The sequence below is a fragment of the Rana temporaria genome, chromosome 1 (assembly GCF_905171775.1).
Source record: "Rana temporaria chromosome 1, aRanTem1.1, whole genome shotgun sequence".
Taxonomy (NCBI): domain Eukaryota; kingdom Metazoa; phylum Chordata; class Amphibia; order Anura; family Ranidae; genus Rana; species Rana temporaria.
This window is the reverse complement of record NC_053489.1, coordinates 179,639,490-179,659,069: the sequence shown is the minus strand read 5'-3', so window position 1 is coordinate 179,659,069 and position 19,580 is coordinate 179,639,490. Positions and strand designations below refer to the sequence as shown.

The 19,580-nt window shown below is 44.5% G+C and overlaps 1 protein-coding gene across 3 annotated transcripts in view; it reads left to right on the top strand.

The window, feature by feature from the left end:
* CAMKK2 (calcium/calmodulin dependent protein kinase kinase 2) overlaps positions 1-19,580 on the top strand; it is a 188,661-nt gene that overhangs the window by 89,045 nt on the left and 80,036 nt on the right. For all 3 annotated transcript variants that reach the window (XM_040346824.1, XM_040346832.1, XM_040346842.1), the window contains exons 7-8: positions 12,687-12,723; positions 19,304-19,325. In XM_040346824.1, the coding sequence (XP_040202758.1) occupies positions 12,687-12,723; positions 19,304-19,325 (59 nt within the window). The remainder of the gene's footprint in view (positions 1-12,686; positions 12,724-19,303; positions 19,326-19,580) is intronic.

Sequence of the window (19,580 nt, the reverse complement as noted above, 5' to 3'; positions counted from 1 at the left end):
CTGGGAAACACTCAACTCCCAGAACACAATTGGAACCAGTGAGGACGGCGCTGCGCCGTAGGGAATCGGGCAGTGAAGCCGCAGCGCTTCACTTCCTGGTTCCCTCACTGAGGATGGCGGTGGGGGCAGCAGAGTGACGAGCGATCGCTCGTCCTCTGCTGCCGACGGCGCTGGACTCCAGGACAGGTAAGTGCCCTAATATTAAAAGTCAGCAGCTGCACTATTTGTAGCTGCTGGCTTTTAATATTTTTTTTCAGGCGGACATTCGCTTTAATACTAGTGCTTGACAAATGTAAATATAAATTGTTGAGCTGTGTCCTTTAAATCACTATGACAATCTCACTAATTAATAATAAAATGTCACACAATGTATACAAGTGATAATACAAGCTTCAAACCAATATCCCATCAATTGATATGGGAACATGGCTATTGCATAGGTGTACCTAATAAGTAATCCTCTTCAAATCAATAAACATAGACAAAATAAATGTTCACCACCAATAATGTAAATGTCCAAAATGGATGAATAAATGATTGTGTGAAGGTGGGTTCCACCACCAATTAAATTCTGCCAAATGCTTTCTGTTTGTGAATGTAGATGTGCAACCAAGTGAATATACCACCACCAACTGCTGCAGTTTCTTACTGAATAATGAGACCCCAAATTATAGGTGGTCTTATATGAGCATGTTTAACAGCAATTATCCATCCACAATTTTGGAGTCATATGGTAAGCCTCGGCAGCAGGGTAATCAATGGCACTTAGGAACTTCCAAGCACACCAGCAGAGATGTAATGTTTGCACCGCCACTCTACCATGTACACTAATCACATGTAAAAGATAAGCATACATTCCATAGTGCAACCTACAGATTTATTGAGCCAAATTTTTGTGCTACTACTCACGTAGACATTGACATTAATTGCATGTAAAACCACCTCCGCCCCCAGCCACGTTTAACCTCCTTGCCGGTATGATTATTTCAGATTTTAGGTGCTGAAAGCGGTACAATTATTTTGCATGGAAATTTGGCGTTTTACATTGTAGGCCTGTAATTCTTCGGAATAACTCACTTAAATCTGTCCAAACAAGAGTCTAGTAGACATCTGGGGTATGATAAAGTTTGAAAAATAAAATCATAAATTATAATTTAATAAAGAACTATAAATAATTATAACAAATGATAATGTAATTATAATAAAAATTATTCAATAATGTAATCAACTCAAAATCACTGAAATTTGCCCAGTTGCAGAATTGTCGCTGTCATTACTTTTATTTTTTTATGACGAGTTTCCCCACAAATCGCTATCGCTCAATTCTGCAAGTGATTCTAATTTTTTATCGCTGTTTTCTAGCTGCTCTAAAACCACTTTTGACATAAAGGGACACTTTTGGTTGCTATGGACAATCTACAGTTTTCAGGCAGAAAGAACAGTTTTTATTTTATAAAAGTACATGCAGAACACTGGGCAGACCACTAGGGACAAAGGGGGTGTGTTTTTTTTACATACAGTACTGTAACCTGTAAGACGAAATGTACACACGACCGGTTTCCTCGGCAAAAAAATATCTCCCAGCAAGTTTCTTGCTGGTTTTTGCGGAGAAACTCGGTCGTGTGTACGAGGCCTAAGAGAATGTTTTCCTGACTGGGGCTAATTTACCCTTGTGTAAACATTTCCGATCACTGATAAAAGATACATCCAGCACACAGCTGAGGATGTGTCAGCCGCTACTCATATGACTACAAGAAGCCAGATATAGTACATTCTCGCACACAGGCTTCATACCCTGCTGCAGAGTTGGAATACAATACAAACAAGTGATTGAAAGGAACTCCAAGAACAGACTGTCCTGGTATAATATATTATTGCTGAATGGTTGAGCCGTCCTTATAATGATTCACAAAGGCCTTTTTTTTTCCATTGTTACTGGGTTTGACAAGTGCGTGGAATGACTAACAGTACATTCTATTTTGATTCATCAAAAAGACATTGTTGAAACCCTGAGCAGGACCATTATATATTTTAAAAGTGTTTAGCAGGGATAAAGAACATTTTTTTTTCATAAATGTTTACAGCACATACTGTACACGTGTATTCATATATTAATATGTATATAGTATTTATAGCTACATATGTCATGTCATAATTTTACGTTATGACAGTCTTTTTTTTTTTTTCATCAGTAACTTTTTTATCAAAGATTATAGAAAATAAGTATAGACATAGGCCCGGATTCACATACATCGGCGCATATTTATGCCAGCGTAGCGTATCTAATATACGCTGCGCCGATGCAGCGCAGAGAGGCACGCACCGAATTCACAAAGCCTCCACTGCCCAAACTGCGCTGGGTTTCCTCTGCGTAAGCCGGCGTAGGTGGAAGTGGGCGTGAGCCATGCTAATGAGGCGTGACCCCATGTAAATGATGGGCCGAGCGCCATACAAGTACTTAAAACGAACGGCGCATGCGCCGTCCCATGGACGCATCCCAGTGCGCATGCTCAGAATCACGTTGGAACTACTCCCTAAGATACGTCGAATCACTGCCTACGACGTGAACGTAACCTACGCCTAGCCATATTCACGTACTACGTAAACGACGTAAAATACGACGGCTGTGTTCCCTGGTGCAGCCATTTGCATGGATGCTGCTGACTTACACCTGCTTTATGGGGCATAACTTTACGCCGGACGTACGTCTTACGCAAACTGCGTATATTATGCGCCAGGCGCAAGTACGTTCGTGAATCTGCGTATCTCCCTCATTTGCATATGTGAATAGGAAATCAATGGGAGCACCACTTGCGGCCAGCGTAAATATGCGCCCACGATACGCCGGCGTAGGAAAGTTACGTCGGTCGGATGAAGCCTATTTTCAGGCGTATCTAGTTTTGTGGGCACGGCGCACAGATACGAAGGCGCATATTTACACTTACGCGGCGTATCTCAAGATACGTCGGCGTAAGTGTTTTGTGAATCCGGGCCATAGTGTATATTATTTCAGAAAGCACATAGTGTGGTACACATGTAAACAAAATGATTGGTGATTCCTGGGCAGCTCCAATAAACATGATATAGTGTGACTTTATCATGGTGGTATAAGTAGCATGGAGGACATCAGGTGTCAAAAGTTGAGTATTTTGTATAAAGCATAAAGATGCAGAGGGAGCTCTTGCCTGCCTGAGACCAGACCACCCACCACGCTTCTAAGGAGAGTTCTTCACTCAGAATCCTTTCCCACTTGAACATATATGAGTGTTTACCACAGGCTTGAATTGGATAGGTATTCAGAATTGTATAGATATCAGAAATTAAGCCCTTTTGGGGGGGGGGGGGGGGCTCTAATATTATTCTTTCAAAAGGAGTCAAAGGGGAAAATTAAGTTATGACAGTCTTATTTAAAATGGTTGTATTTTTCTTCAACAAACTGGGTTAAAGCTGAATTCCAGGCAAATGTAAATGGTTGAAAAAGGACTTGCCATCACTCTAAAATGCCCTGTATAGCAGAGCTCAGACTTGAACAGGGAAAAGTAGCTCAATCAGTTCCTATCTAGCGCTCCTGTGCTAACAAAGAACGTGATGATAGGAGAGAGTAGAGTAACAGACAAATTAACTATTTGTGCTGCTTCTTGTATACTGTCCAATCACATGCTGAGTTACTTAAAGCGGGAGTTTACCCGAAAAAAAAATTTAACATTAGATTTAGGCTAATTAAGGGGAGCAGAAACAGGTATTTTTTTTTAAAATCAATGCCGTACTTACCGTTTTAGAGATAGATGTTCTCCCCCCGCTTCCGGGTATGATCTTCGGGACTGGGCGTTCCTATTTGATTGACAGCCTTCCGACGGTCGCATACAATGCGTCACCAGTTGCCGAAAGAAGCCGACCGTCGGTGCGGCTCTATACGGCGCCTGCGCACCGACGTTCGGCTACTTTCGGAAACTCGTGACGCGCTGTATGCGACGGTCTGAAGGCTGTCAATTAAATAGGAACGCCCAGTCCCGCAGCCCATACCCGGCAGCGGCGGGAGAACATCTATCTCTAAAACGGTAAGTACGGCATTGATTTTAAAAAAAATACCCGTTTCTGCTCCCCTTAATTAGCCTCAATCTAATGTTAAAAATAGATTTTTTGGGTGAACCTACACTTTAAACTCAGCAGAGAACAATCAGTGCCGGTTCACACAGGGGCAACCCGACTTACAGCGCTTTGCAAGGTGATTTGCAGGCGACTTCAGCACGACATCAGCGTGACTTTGAGCAACTTACAACTCGACTTAAAGTTGCCTCCAGGACAGGCGACTCGCAGGTTAATACATTTAATCTCTGCAGTACAGTCTGACTGGGACCGCAAGGGTCCCAGACAAGGGATGTTGCTTTCGTTGGATATTCAGAAGGCGTTTGATTCCCTCTCCTGGGATTATCTATTTAGCGCTTTGGGTCGCTTTGGCGAGCACTTTCTTTCCCTCCTTCGAACGCTGTATGATACCTCATCGGCCTCATTGATGCTTAGAGGGTATTCCTCCCAATCGTTTATCATTAGGAGGGGCACTAGGCAGGGCTGCCCTTTATCCCCGCTATTGTTTGTCCTAGCAATAGAGCCACTGGCCATTAGGATTCGTACGAATCTGGATGTACGGGTGATAGTTTGCGGAGATTGTGAACATAAATGCCTTTTATTTGCTGATGACCTCCTGTTAACCGTGACGTCTCCATTCACTTCCCTTCCCAATCTGCATGCCATCTTGAAGCCATTTTCTGAGGCTGAAAAGTACGATGTACACTCCAAAGTGTAAAGGGGGACTTGGTCTGCCTGATTTACAGAAGTATTTCTATGCGGCCCAGTTGGCCCATCTTTCTAGGTTTCACGGATTTAATATCTCATTTGATGTGGCTCCCAATGAAAGATAGACCGGTTATTTTATGTCCTACCCTCTCGTTCTCTCTAGAAGTCTGGGATAGACTCTCCAGAACACAAAAAAGCACCGCTTTTGAAAAATAGGGACTTCACCCCGTGCCTTACTCCTTTAGCTTTCGCTTGGTGGACAAATAAAGGCCTCATACACATAGCAGATCTGTGCGATCATAGGGGCGTGTTATCTGAGCAATTTCTAGTAGATAAATACCAAATGCCATCCACCGAGCGCTTTAGGTATATTCAAATGAGCCACTTTTTATGAACCATAGCTCGCAAGGGCGACTTACTGAAGTTAACACCTATGGAACATTTAAGTAGTCAATATGACAAAATTCGAGGCCACATTTCAGCCATTTATACGATTTTGATGCATGTTTCGAAAAAAATAAGTTATATGCTTCAATGGGAAAGAGACCTCCAAGTCACTCTTGACCTTGAGGAATGGCTTAATATATCGGGGGCTGCTTCTCGATCGCTTATTAATACCTCTAATATAGAGGCTAACTATAAGGTCGGGTACTAACGAGCAAACCTGTACGATGAAACCGGTCCGTCGGACCGTTTTCACCGTACATGTCTGCCCGAGGGCTTCTGTACGATGGCTGTACTAACCATCGTACAGAAGTCAGCGCGTAAACAATACGCAGGGCGTGGCCGCGGCGATGACACAGCGACGTGGGCGGGCCTGCCATTTAAATGCTTCCACGCATGCGTCAAACTCATTCGACGCATGCGAGGGACAGCGGGCGCTCGGACATGTACGGTAGGTCTGTACTGACGACCGTACATGTCCGAGCGGGCAGGATTCCAGCGGACGGTTTTAAAACACGTCCAGGAATATTTGTCTGCTGGGAAAAGGCCCGGCGGGCAAATGTTTGCTGGAAATCGGCCCGCTCGCGCCTACACACGACCAAACATGTATGCTGAAACTGGTCCGCGGACCAGTTTCAGCATACATGTTTGGTCGTGTGTACGGGGCCTCAGGTTTTATTAAGATGGTATATGGTACCAGTCAGGTTGGCCACTTTTGTACCTGGTGCCTCTCCTAAGTGTTTTAGAGGCTGTGGCCAGGAGGGTTCCACCTTTCACATTTGGTGGACCTGCCCTAGAGTCAGGAGATTTTGGATCAGGGTGTACAATCTTATTTATACCCTTAACCTGAAAAAGTCGGCAAGACATGCGCTGCTGGGTGGCGGGGTGTTGGAGGCCTCTAAGTCCCAAAGGCGGCTTCTTACGTTTATCTTTATTTCGAGTTAAATAACTATAGCCAGGAACTGGAGGTCTGCTGCTCTGCCATTCGATCAGCTGAGACATAAACTGTCGTGGCTCATTTTAAATGAGAGGCTATGGTACAAGACAAAATGAAACAATTTCATAAAGTATGGGATCCTTGGATTGGATATCTAACGAACGACCCCAGTTAACCATACACACTGGCGATAGATCTTTTGGTTATGGTGCCGTAGCTCCCTCCCTCTTGTATCTCTTTCGTCTTTCCTTTTCTTTCTTCTTTACCTATTCTATTTACTGTTATACCCCCCTTGAATCTTGTTTCTTTTTTTTTTTTTTTTTTTTATTGTTTTTACTTGCCAGATCTCAACCCTGGCATTGTTGGGTTTTGATGTCTTTCTTATCCTCGGTGAACCATTGCTGACTTGGGATGATACGGGAGGCTTCCGCGCTGTGAGAGGAGCCTGACTCCCCCGGAGAGTTTGATGGGGAACTGGTTCGTCCAAGTGGGAAGCAAGTGCATTACGATTTTAGATTGAGGGAAAACCTTGGGTTGTGGGCATGGCGGATCGGATTACAGGTCTGATGCTTACAACTTTTGTTAGGAATAGCAAGTGATCTATGAATGCTATATGGGGGGAATCCTTTGAGCCCTATAGGATGTGTAATGTTTAACTCCCTGACTGTGTTGTATACCATGCAATGTCAAGCCGAGAATTTTCTACCTTGTTTTGTAAAATTTTGGTCAAACTTCAATAAAAATTATTGAAACCTAAAATAAAGGCATCCTAAAAAGGTGCAATTTGAGTTAACTCGTTTAATTCCAACATGTGTGCTACTAGGGAATTCAAGGGAACATTCCGATGAATGTGCCTGCATTGCAACCAGTTTAAAAAAACTGGAAAGGGACATTGTGCGTTAAAGGCACACTTTGGCCTGTCCAGATGTAAAGCTGGCCATACATTTAGTATATATATATTTTTTTTTTTCACTTAAATAATGTTCATTCGATTTTCAAATGGGTAGTGGGGTAAAATCAATGTTTGTTTTCAACCATAGTGATTATAAAATGTATGTTTAACCAGTTAAGCCCCGGACCAATATGCAGCCTAAAGACCCAAGGTGTTTTTACAGTTCGGGACTGCGTCGCTTTAACAGACAATTGCGCGGTCGTGCGACGTGGCTCCCAAACAAAATTGGCGTCCTTTTTTCCCCACAAATAGAGCTTTCTTTTGGTGGTATTTGATCACATCTGCGGTTTTTAGTTTTTGCGCTATAAACAAAAATAGAGCGACAATTTTTAAAAAAATGCAATATTTTTTACTTTTTGCTGTAATAAATATCCCCCAAAAACATATATAAAAACATTTTTTTTCCTCAGTTTAGGCCGATACGTATTCTTCTACCTATTTTTAGTAAAAAAAATCGCAATAAGCGTTTATCGATTGGTTTGCGCAAAATTTATAGTGTTTACAAAATAGGGGATAGTTTTATTGCATTTTTATTAATTTTTTTTTTTTTACTACTAATGGCGGCGATCAGCAATTTTTTTCGTGACTGCGACATTATGGCGGACACTTCGGACAATTTTGACACATTTTTGGGACCATTGTCATTTTCACAGCAAAAAATGCATTTAAATTGCATTCTTTATTGTGAAAATGACAGTTGCAGTTTGGGAGTTAACCACAGGTGGCGCTGTAGGAGTTAGGGTGCACCTAGTATGTGTTTACAACTGTTTGGGGGTGTGGCTGTAGGAATGACGTCATCGATCGTGTCTTCCCTATAAAGGGAATGACGCGATCGATGCGCCGCCATAGTGAAGGACGGGGAAGCCGTGTTTACACACGGCTCTCCCCGTTCTTCAGCTCCGGGGAGCGATCGCGACGGAGCGGCTATAAACAAATAGCCGCGCCGTGGTCCCGGATCGCTCCCCGAGCGGACCCGACCTCCGCATGTAGCGGGGGGGGTCCCGATCGGACCCCCCACCCGCTAATAGGCGAGGACGTACGTGTACGCCCATGTGCCTGTACGTGCCATATTGTGGACGTATATGTACATGCGGGGGTCGGGAACTGGTTAATCTTTGTTTATTGATTTTTATTTGCGCACAAATACGTATGAAAAAACAGAGGGCCAGATTCACAGTAGAAATACGCCGGCGTATCTACTGATACTCCGGGGTATTTTTCAAATTTGCCGCGGCGTATCTTTAGTTTAAATCCTCAAACCAAGATACGACTGCTTCTGGCTTCGATCCGACAGGCGTACGGCTTTGTACGCCTTCGGATCGTAGGTGTAATACTTCGGCGCCCGCTGGGTGGAGTTTGCGTCGTTTTCCGCGTTGGGTATGCTAATTAGCTGTTTACGGCGATCCACGAAGGTACGCGCGTTCGTCGAATTCTCTTACGTCGTCGCTAGTCGGCTTTTCCCGGCGTATACCTACGGCTGCTATTTCATGGCTTATATTTAGACTTGCCATGTTAAAGTATGGCCGTCGTTCCCGCGTCGAATTTTAAATTTATTTTTTTGCGTAAGTCGTCCGTGAATAGGAAAGGACGTAACACACGTCGCCATTCAAAAAATTACGTCGGTGCGACGTCATTTCGAGCAAAGCATGGCGGGAAATTTCAAAACGGAGCATGCGCAGTACGTTCGGCGCGGGAACGCGCCTAATTTAATTGATACACGCCCCATTTAAATTAGGCGGGCTTGCGCCGGACGGATTTACGCTACGCCGCCGCAAGTTTACAGGCAAGTGCTTTGTGAATCAAGCACTTACCCGTAAAACTTGCGGCGGTGTAACGTAAATGCGATGCGTTACGCCGCCGCAATTGTATATGAATCTGGCCCAGAAAGTTCAAGAGGTTCAAGATAAGATCCATATTCAGTACAGCATATATAACAGTAACCGTAAGTCATGTATACTAGTACATAAGGCAAATAGGAGTACAACTTGGTGATTTCCTGATAGGTAGAAAACAAGGGAGCATATCCACCGTAGTAAGGGGGACATAAGTGATCATCCAACATTTGCATGGAGTGAAGTTTTAACTGTATCGGCAACATAGAAGACCTTGGAGGATATTCATTGAGGGAGGGTTGTCAACATCAAAAACAATAGTGAATCCCTCCCAAGGGTATTTAAATAATAGTTATTTGGTTATAACTAGAAAAGCGTATTCAAGACTAGATGACATAATAAAAACCCAGTAACCAAGAGAAGCACGAATTAGGGGAGAAAAGAGAAGGAAAAAAGAAGGGGGGGGGGAATGGAGAGGGACCCAAGCACTGTGAAGGGAAACAAAATCAGGCATCTATGATGCATAACAAATATTATGCCACGGAGGTCACAGATGGGAGGCAAATTTAGAGGAATGTCGAAAGTGATTCCAGACCGATCAGGTCAAGGTATAACAGAAAGGTGTTTTTATTAACAAAACAGCATTACAAGATATGCAGTAGTCGACAATCAGGTTTTTACAGTCAGAAATAAGCATTCCCAGCATTTGCATAAAATAAATAAAAATAAAGTAAAATAAACAAACAAGGTACAAGTTCATGGGGCCAGATTCACGTAGATTAATTTTTCATCGCAAGTGCCTGATTCACCAAGCACTTGCGATGAAAACCTACGCCAGCGGCCTCCGGTGCAAGGCGGGCCAATTTAAATGGGCGTGTGCCATTTAAATTAGGCGCGCTCCCGCGCCGGACCTACCACGCATGCTCCGTTTCCGAACTCCCGCCGTGCTTTGCGCGAAGTGACGTCATTTTTTCGAACGGCGACGCGCGTAGCGTAATTCCGTATTCCCGGACGGCTTACGCAAACGACGTTATTTTTTAAATTTCGACGCGGGAACGACGGCCATACTTTATACAGCAATACGATTGCTGTGTAAAGTTAAGGCACCAAAAAAAACTACTAACTTTGCGATGGGAAACTAGACTAGCGGCGACGTAGCGAACGCGAAAAAACCACCGGGAATCGCCGTAACTCCTAATTTGCATACCCAACGCTGGTTTACGACGCAAACCCCCCCCCAGCGGCGGCCGTGGTATTGCATCTTAAGATCCGACAGTGTAAAACAATTACACCTGTCGGATCTTATGGCTATCTATGCGTAACTGATTCTATGAATCGGTCGCATAGATAGAACAACAGATACGACTGCGTATCAGGAGATACGCCGTCGTATCTGCTCTGTGAATCTGGCCCATGGCTCTTTTGCCCTGACATACCTCAACTGATAACTACCAGGCGCAGTCCCAATTAGAGCCCTCCCTCGAGTACACTAGGGTAAACAACCATAACCCCCGCGCTAAATCCTCATGTACCTAAACGCAAGGTAAAAGTAACTCAACAGTCGGCAGAATCAGGTGGCGCAACAGGCCCCCATGCAGGGCAGGGGGGGGGGGGTCCATCTCTGTCCCCCACCCCCCCGGCCCCCCAGCCATGCGACGCATCCACCCAAGCCGACCAGACCTTATTGTATTTAGCAGGTCACGGCCTACTCTCATATGTGAGTTTGTAAAGGGGAAAGGCCGAGTCCACCGCCTTCCTCCAGGAACCAAGGGTGGGGGGTCCCACCGACTTCTACCGTAGCATTATCTCCCTCCTAGCATAAAACAGTGAGAATGTACTACATAGCTTAGTATATCTGTCTCCCTCCACCTCACCCAAATGACTCAGGAGGAGCACCATTCGGTCCAGCGGTACCTTGCTCCCTCCTATGTCGCTAAGCCTCTCTGCTACCCCCACCCAATACGGCCTGAGCTTTGGGCAATCCCAAACCATGTGCCAGAAGGTCCCCACTTCGATCCCACATCTGGGACAGTTCGGATCCAGATGTGGGTATATGCTGGCCATTCTGTGAGGGGTAAGTATGGCCGCCTCAAGTCTCACCGCCAGATTCTGTCTGGGCTGGGAGAACCACCAGCGTACCATAACTAGGACAGCTGCCCAATAATACAATAGAAAATTTGGGAGAGCCAGCCCACCTCCCAATAAGGGGAGATATAGTATCTGTCTCGCCACCCGGGGTGGCCTCCCGGCCCAGATGAAAGAGGTCAGCACCCCCTCCAATCGTCTAAAGAAGGATCTGGGAATGTGGGAAGGGGTATTGCGAAAGAAATATAAGAACTTAGGGAGGAACACCATTTTGAGCAGGTTCACCCTGCCAACTGGAGTCAGCGGGAGGGTGTGCCAGGCTGTGCACTTGACAGCAAGATGAGTAAGGAGAGGCTGCACATTCCTCTCTATAAATTCATGTGTGGTGTTACTAATCCGAATGCCTAGATAGGTGAAGTCGCCCACCCACTGAAGAGGGGTACCAGTATCCACCCTTGGAAGCGAGGGGTGCAATGGGAAGAGAACGGACTTGCCCCAGTTTATGCGGATTCCCGAGAAAAAGACAAATACCTCAAATAGGTCAATAGGGTGTCGTCCGCATTAAGGGACACCTTCTCCTCTATATCCCCCACTGCTATGCCCCTGACCCCCACCTCAGGGCGATGGCAAGGGGCTCGGCCGCCAGAGCAAATAGTCCCAGTGATAGCGGACAGCCCTGATGAGTGCCCTGGCCCAAGGGGAAAGTTTCGGAGAGTACGCCATTTGTGCGGACCCTGGCCCTGGGATCAGCGTAAAGCATCTTCAACCATCTCATAAAATTCGGCCCAAAGCCGAACCACCTAAGGACACCCCACCGGAACTCCCATTCCACTGAATCAAAGGCTTTTTCGGCATCAAGGGATGCCACCACTCCCGCCGACTCCGGCCGTCCCCTGTCCATATGTGTGAAAAGCCTTCTAATAATAATGTCCGTTCCCCTCCCCGGCATGAACCCCGTTTGGTCTGGATGTACCAAAGCAGTTATGACCGTGTTTAGTCTCCTGGCCAAGACCTTGGCCAGGAGTTTCGCATCAACGTTTATCAGTGAGATGGGGTGGTACGAGGAGCATAAGGTCGGGTCCTTACCTAGCTTAGGGATCACCACCACCACTGCCTCACTCAGGGAATGTGGGAGCTCCTGCAACCTCAGCGCCTCAGTCAACATACCGAGCAGTTTGTCCGTCATGTCCTATACTCATCAGTTTAATCTGTCCCAAGAGATCAACCTTTCTAGATGACCAATAGAGCCCATTTCACAGGCCCAAGCCACAAAGTTCGAGGGTAGCGGTTTTCGCAATGCCCGGGCAATAACAGTACATGCAGAATTTAAGAAGTGTCGGAGAAGACTTTTTTTTTATTTTGTTTATAGGATCCAGGCATCATCGAAGGCACAGTAATGAGAGGAGAATTAACAATTTTGCTCCCAACTAAATCACAGTAGAAGTGAAGTATTTTGTCCCAAAAATGAGTTATAAGTGGACAAGTGCTCCAAATGTGAGTCATGGTGCCGTGACTAGAACATTTCAAGGAGCAGGATTGCTAAAAACAAAACGTTGTGGGTTTATTACTACTTTAATTATATATATATATTGTTACCTTTTATCCTCTGCAGCCATCACAACTCTTTCTCTTTTTTTGTTAGGTACTGGATGACCCCAGCGAGGACCATCTATACATGGGTATAGAATCTATTATTATTTTTTTTCAAACTGTCTGTGCATTCATTTTCATTTCTTTTTATTTGTATGTTAAGCATAAAAATACAAAAACTGAGCTTATTGGGCATACCCTGGCTCAAGGTTTACAATAAAGCACTAGACAACCAAAAACAAACACAAAAGGCTAAATACCACTTATAGAGCACTTCAACCTTGCTCATAGTTACCCAGATTTATAAGAAAATAAACAAAAGGGTGAAAATGTCCTAGCACATTAAATAACATTAGATATGGGGAGCACCAAGTGACAAAAAGAATGGAAAAATTCGATACCTATCAATTAACAGTTCATATCACTGAGGTCCTAAAAGACCAATGAAGGTGCAGGTAAGGAAAAGGGGACAGCTTACGTGGTAGAGCTAATCCAAATCTTGTTAAACTTTTTGGGGCAGCCCATAGATTGGTACGTATCTTTATAGAGAGGGACCACCAAGTTGATTAGAGACTTCCAAAAAGTCAAGGTGGGGGCCAGTGGCAGCCTTCCACTGCATCACAATCCCCTTCCATGCATAAAACAGTAGAAGGCTCAACAGGGATCTGACCACCCTAGAGGAAGCCAGGGCCTCCCACTAAACCCAATATGCAGTCTGTGCGTTAATTTATCGAATTCTGTGCTCTGGTGGATTTGTTACTTCTGGTGGATCTGTCACTTGATAGAACTACTTAGGTTTAGCTCTATAAAATCTTTTATGGTGAAAATGTGATATTTCTTATAGCTATTGGTATAAGCTTCTATTGCTCTGCTGTTACCTGAACTTATTAAAAGATTCCTAATCCATGCCACCACAAATGTGATAATTATTCCTACTCTAGTCTGTAGAAATTCATTAGTGACCCCCTCTTGTAGGTAGTTTTGAGACCAGCACAGTGTATACTGTATATACAGTTCTGGCATATGCAGTGTAATATTCACAGCCATGCTGATTCTAACTGCTCTGCATAGCCTGTTTATAAAACATTTTAGTGGAAGATGTTTTCTCCAACATTACATAATGCTATTACCATTCTGTTGCATTGTAAACCAGTGACAGAACAACAGATGTGGCAATGATTGGAGCATGACTGCACATAAAAATTCTGTAGCAACTTAGTGAAAAGCACTGAAACTTAATTGCAATGCCTGGTACACATGTTAAGTTTCTGTTTCGTTCAATCCAGTGTGCTGAATGAAAAAAAAAAACTAAGGTGCTCACTTTGCTAATTATATGATGTTAGTACAGTGATCTCCCTGCTGAGCTATTGTGTTCTGACAGGGGATCTGCCCCCCAGAACATAGTGGTCCAGCACTCACTGCCATTGGCTGCGAGCGCTGATCAGATGCCGATTGGCCGCTGTTTTTCCAGCATGGCCATTCAACAGAAGCCAGGCAGACTGCCGTACACACTGGCTGAGAGTCGGACAGTTTCTGTTGAACTGGCTAATACCGGCCAATCTACTCCCCCCCCGCTTACTAATATCAGATTGTACCTCTTTGATCTCCTTTCATATAAGGGCCCTTTAGCTACCTTTTGATTCAGTGCTTCCCCCTGCCCAATGCAGGCCCCGTATCCATTTTCTCCCCCTCCTCTTTTACACTTCTCTCCTGTCTTTCTGTTCTTTTTCATGCCTGAATATTAATCAGCGAATGTGTTACATTCAGGTTATTATCCTCTAGTCTGGCTTATCTGGGTCTACCTCATATGAGCCTGATACATGTTGTGTCTCATTACTACAGAGTCTTTTTAAAGATGAGTATACCTGTGACTGGCCCAAACATCAGCCTGGTATTTGCACCTGAGGACTCACTTTGGGGGCCAGGAGAATGTACCATTACTGCTTACATCCATTCTTGTGCACTGTTCACAAGGTTGTTCTTTGTAATAATCTCTGTGTATAATTTGCATATGCTTGTCAACTGTTTCTTGTCTGTTGTATTGACATCTCTTTCTTATGTAAATGTCTTTTCTAAATAAAGAATGCATAAAAATATGAGGTCTAAAAGCCACCTCACTGAAAAAAACTGACACGATTTTCAGTAACAGGCAGACTCCGGGTATACTCACAGTTCAGTGTTTTGGTGCCACATGTGCACTTTTGGTATACCCAAAACACATTGGCAACTTGGAAACTTGCAATAGAAAGGCAAACCCAGTGGGCCTCAAATTTCGTCTGTCCCTCCACTTGACAGCCAATAGCTCCTGGTTCCGCAAAGATGCCATCTCCCATCATTGTAGCCTTTCATTGACGAGTTTTTGCAAGAAGCCCTTTCTATTGGCTCTTACTGATGCTGGGGTGTCCCTCCGGTGAAGATTGCGGAAAAGGGGCAAGCTTATATAAAAATTATCCACATAAAGATGGTATCCCTTTCCAAGGAGTTGATAGACAAGCTCCCAGACAACTCTTCCGCTGGCTCCAATATACTCTGTGCATTCAGGGGGATACAGTTTGGAGTCCTTCACTTTGTACTCCAGGAAGGCGTAGATGTACCCCGTTGCTCGGTCACAAAGTTTGTACATTTTAACCCCATATCGGGCCCTTTTGCTGGGGATAAACTGATGCCCAGCCTGCCTCACAATTTTATGAGGGACTCATCCACAGAGATATTCTGTTGGGGGGTATATAACTGGGAGAATTTTTCAGAGAAATAATTTAGGAGTGGCAGAATTTTAAATAGTTTGTCAAAAGAGTCATTTCGGGGAGGGCACTGGGTGTTGTCATTATAGTGGAGGAACCGCATAATTATAAGGTATCTTGATCAGGGATGAGAAGAGTGGCATGTGGTGGATGGGGTTGGTAGACCAATAAGAGTACAATTCGTTTTTTTTTTTGTGAGTCCCATATTAAAAGTTAGGCCTAAGAAAATTTTGAATTCCTCTACAGTAAGTTCTCTCCACTCAAAGGGATGGGCGTAAATACAACCAGGGTTGCTTACTATGTACTGCTGTGCGTAGAGGTTGCACTGGGCCACAATGGACGATAGTAAGTCTTCAGTGAAAATCAAATGAAAAAAATCAAGCATGGCAAAATCATCTGTGTTTACCTGGACACCGGGCTGGGTGGTGAAAGGGGGGATGTTTGCTGCTCTGGAATTAGGGGGAAGTCACAAGGGGTTTTGAAGGGCAAAGGGAAGGCTGGCATGGCCCCTATCCCTTTGGGGCTGAGATGACACCCTACTGGAGCTTGGCCTTTGTTGCAGTGGCACTGTGCTCGAGGTGGACAGCACTGCGCTCGAGGTGGACGGCCCTGGTAGTGGGCTGCTGCTCCATGCCAGAACGCCTTTTTTTCACAGGCACACGTTCCTCTTCCGATTCTGTATCAGACCCACTGCTTTTCAAAGGTTCATAGGCCGAATCGGACTGAGACTCAGAGAGCTCCCCGTTGCTCTCATTGCTCATGCTTTGATGCTGGTAGGCCTCCTCGCTGGTAAAAAATGTTTTTGCCATACTGGTGAGGCTGCACTGCAGAGTACTGATGTGCACTATGTGGCACTGTAGTGGTACAAATGAGTTGAACTGATGGCATGGTAGTGGCACAGGTGGCACTGATTGACACAGTAGTGGCACCAATTGGCACTGTAGTGGCACTGATTGTACTGTGTAGTGGCACTGATGGTACAGGTGAGCACTGGTGTGGCTCTGGTGGCACTGATTAGCACAGAAGTGGCACTGGTGGACACAGGTGGCACTGCAAAGGTTCAGATGAGCACTGATGGGCACAGGTGGCACTGGTGTGCCTCTGGTTGGACGGGTGTGGCTCTGGTGGCACTGATTCGCACAGAGGTGGCACTGATGTAGCACTGTTTGGCACTGATGTAGCACTGTTGGGCACTGCTGGGCATATGACTATATGTAATTTTATGACTCACAGTTTGCATACAATGCTCTCCTCTCACGCTGTATCGGTGTGAGGAGAGCATTGAACTCCTGATTACCCCGGTTTGTTTACATTTGTGACCGCTCCGTCATTGGATGGAGCGATCACATGGTAAAGGGCCGCTGTCATTGGCCCTTTACCGCGATCCGTGCTACACTGGGTCCCGTGAACCTGGCGAGCTCAGAAGTTCCCGGGAGCGAGACTCTGGGAGGACGTCAATGTACGCCCTCCCAGAGTTATTGAGCCGCACAATGCCATCAATGCGGCTATAGTGCGGTGGGCAAGTGGTTAATGTGAGATCTGGGGTTAAAAAGACCTCTGATCTCACATTTACGCTTAAATGCAATAAAAAAAAATGGCTTTTAAAAAAAAAAAATCCCCTTCAAGACCAGTGACGTTTGATGTCGCTTTCATCATCCAATGTTATGGAGCCGAGTGGCGGCCATCTTTCCCTCACTCGTCTCCGCCGATACCAAAGGCTCCGGTAAGCGGCGGAGACGACCAGAACGTGGCAGGAGGGGGGCAACTCTTCCGTCGCCGATAAGTGATCTCGTGTCGAATCCACCATGTAGACCACTTTTATCTAAAAGAGGACCGCCCGCCGTTGAAGAAAATACCGGGGTTATGGCAGCTATCTGCAAAGAAAAGGCTGAAGTGCTCTAGAATTTCCTGCTAGAAGGCTGCACTAACTTTGAACTTGATAAAACACAGTGGACCAGTACCAGCAGATGACATGGCTCCCCAAATCATCACTGACTGGAGACTTCACACTGGACCTCATGCAACTTGGATTCTGTGCGTCCCCAAGTTATCTGCTGGTGTTGGTCCACTGTGTTTTATCAAGTCCAAAGTCAGCGCAGCCCTCTACCAGGAAATTCTAGAGCACTTCATACTTCCCTCTGCTAACCAGCTTTATGGAGATGCTTATTTAATTTTCTGGCAGAACATGACATCTGCCCACACCAAAAAGACCAATACCTGGTTTAATGATCATGGTATCACTGTGCTTGATTGGCCAGCAAACTTGCCTGACCTAAACCTCATAGAGAATTTGTGGGGTATTGTCAAGAGGAAGATGCGACACCAGACCCAACAATGCAGATGAGCTGAAGGCCACTAAGCAACTTGGGCTTTCATAACACCTCAGCAGTGCCACAGGCTGATCACCTCCATGTCACGCCGCATTGATGTAGTAATTTATGCAAATGGAGCCCCGACCAAGTATTAAGTGCATACTATACTGTACATACCTTTCCGTAAGCCATCATTTCTGTATTAAAGAAAATATATTTTTTATTCTTCTTATGTAATATTCAAATTTTCTAAAATACAGAATTTGGGGTTTTCACTAGCTGTAAGCCATAATTCTCAAAAGAAAAATATATCGCTCTGTGATTAACGTATCTGTATAAAATTTTGAATTGATTTACTAAAATTGATAAACTTTTTGATGATATTCAAATTTGAGATGCACCAGTATACACTTTACAAAACAAGGCTTCTCAGCTAAGGCTCTGCAAATGATAAAGGATTGTGATTGAAAATAATTAACTTCAGTTTTTAAACTGCATGCAATTCTTTTATTAGTTTTGTCATGGGATACAATAGGCCATCGATAATGGGTTCTGTATTGGTAGGATGATGTTGACTCTGAATCCATCTGAATTACCTCTTCAGAATTTCCCTGGCATGCCACCAACTTGACTTATGGAAACAAACAAGTTCTACCGGTTCATTAGAAATACAGGGGAAAGTGGAATCTATTGGATAATCTAAAAATAAAAAGGAAACGTAGTAGTAGTAGAAAAGTAAAAAAAAAGGAACCAACTGTATTTCCCTCTACCTTCCCACAACAGACTCTAGCATTTGAATATGAATAATAAATTGGCCAAAATAACCACATCCACAAAAATATATTCTCTACTGACAAGAGCATTGACAACTAGATTAAAAGTATGGGTTTTATTTTTATTTTTGATTCATACTTGCCTATGTGGATGCAACATCAGACCGATGCTGCAGCTGTCTCCCGCCGTCTCTGCACTGAGAACCGAGCCACCGAACATCGCTGATGGCTTGGTTTTCACAGATCCCCGTGAGGAGAGCTGTTGACTGTCAGTCAGCGTCTCTGCTTCTCCACGCTCATTGGAGCGCTGAGCTTTGGAGGGTCGGGTAGCGGCTGTCTCGGCTGAACGCTGAGACTGCCATCAATCAAGGCAGCTGGCAGATCCAGGCTTAGGAAGTCGGGATGAAGCGCTGCCTCGACTGATGGCAGTCATGTCAGCGGAGAGCAGAATTCAGACCGCTCTCCGCTGAAAACTGGTCACAGGAGTGCAAAACGAATTGCACTCCTGTGACCCAGAGGAGAAGCCCACACTTGACTTCTCCTTTAATATATCTACAGCCTACTGACCATGCTAATGTACTGTGAGCTGTAATTCTGATTAAGGTTTATTCATGGGTTCCCTGAGACCTAAAAATTGTTTCAAGGGTTTCTCCTGGGCAAAATGGATAGGAGTGCCTGTTCTAGAGGGTAAGGCTGTGTTTGCGTGTAGCATTGTTCCAGATTTCATTTAGCTGTTGTTTGGTTTTTGCACCATAAGCTTCAACTGTTTCAGTTATCTTTCTTCTGTGTTTGACTTTTATAATATAGAATTTATAAAATGTGTTTCTGTTTTTTGTTTTTCAGTGTTTGAACTAGTGAAGCAAGGGTAAGTTGGAAAGTACAAACAGAACAGTTGCAAATGTAAATTTTAATGTTTGAGCCTTTAAACCGTAAATAGATTTAACCTCTAACATTTCGAAAAATACAAGAAAGTTGGAAATGTACCATCATCCTAATATTCTTAATAATTATTTTTATGTATATCATGCCAATAAATGTTGCTAAATTTACTTATGTGATAGCTCTAGTTTGAGTAGATTCACTTTATCGAGTACCGCTATAGTCCTCCCACCCACCCCTT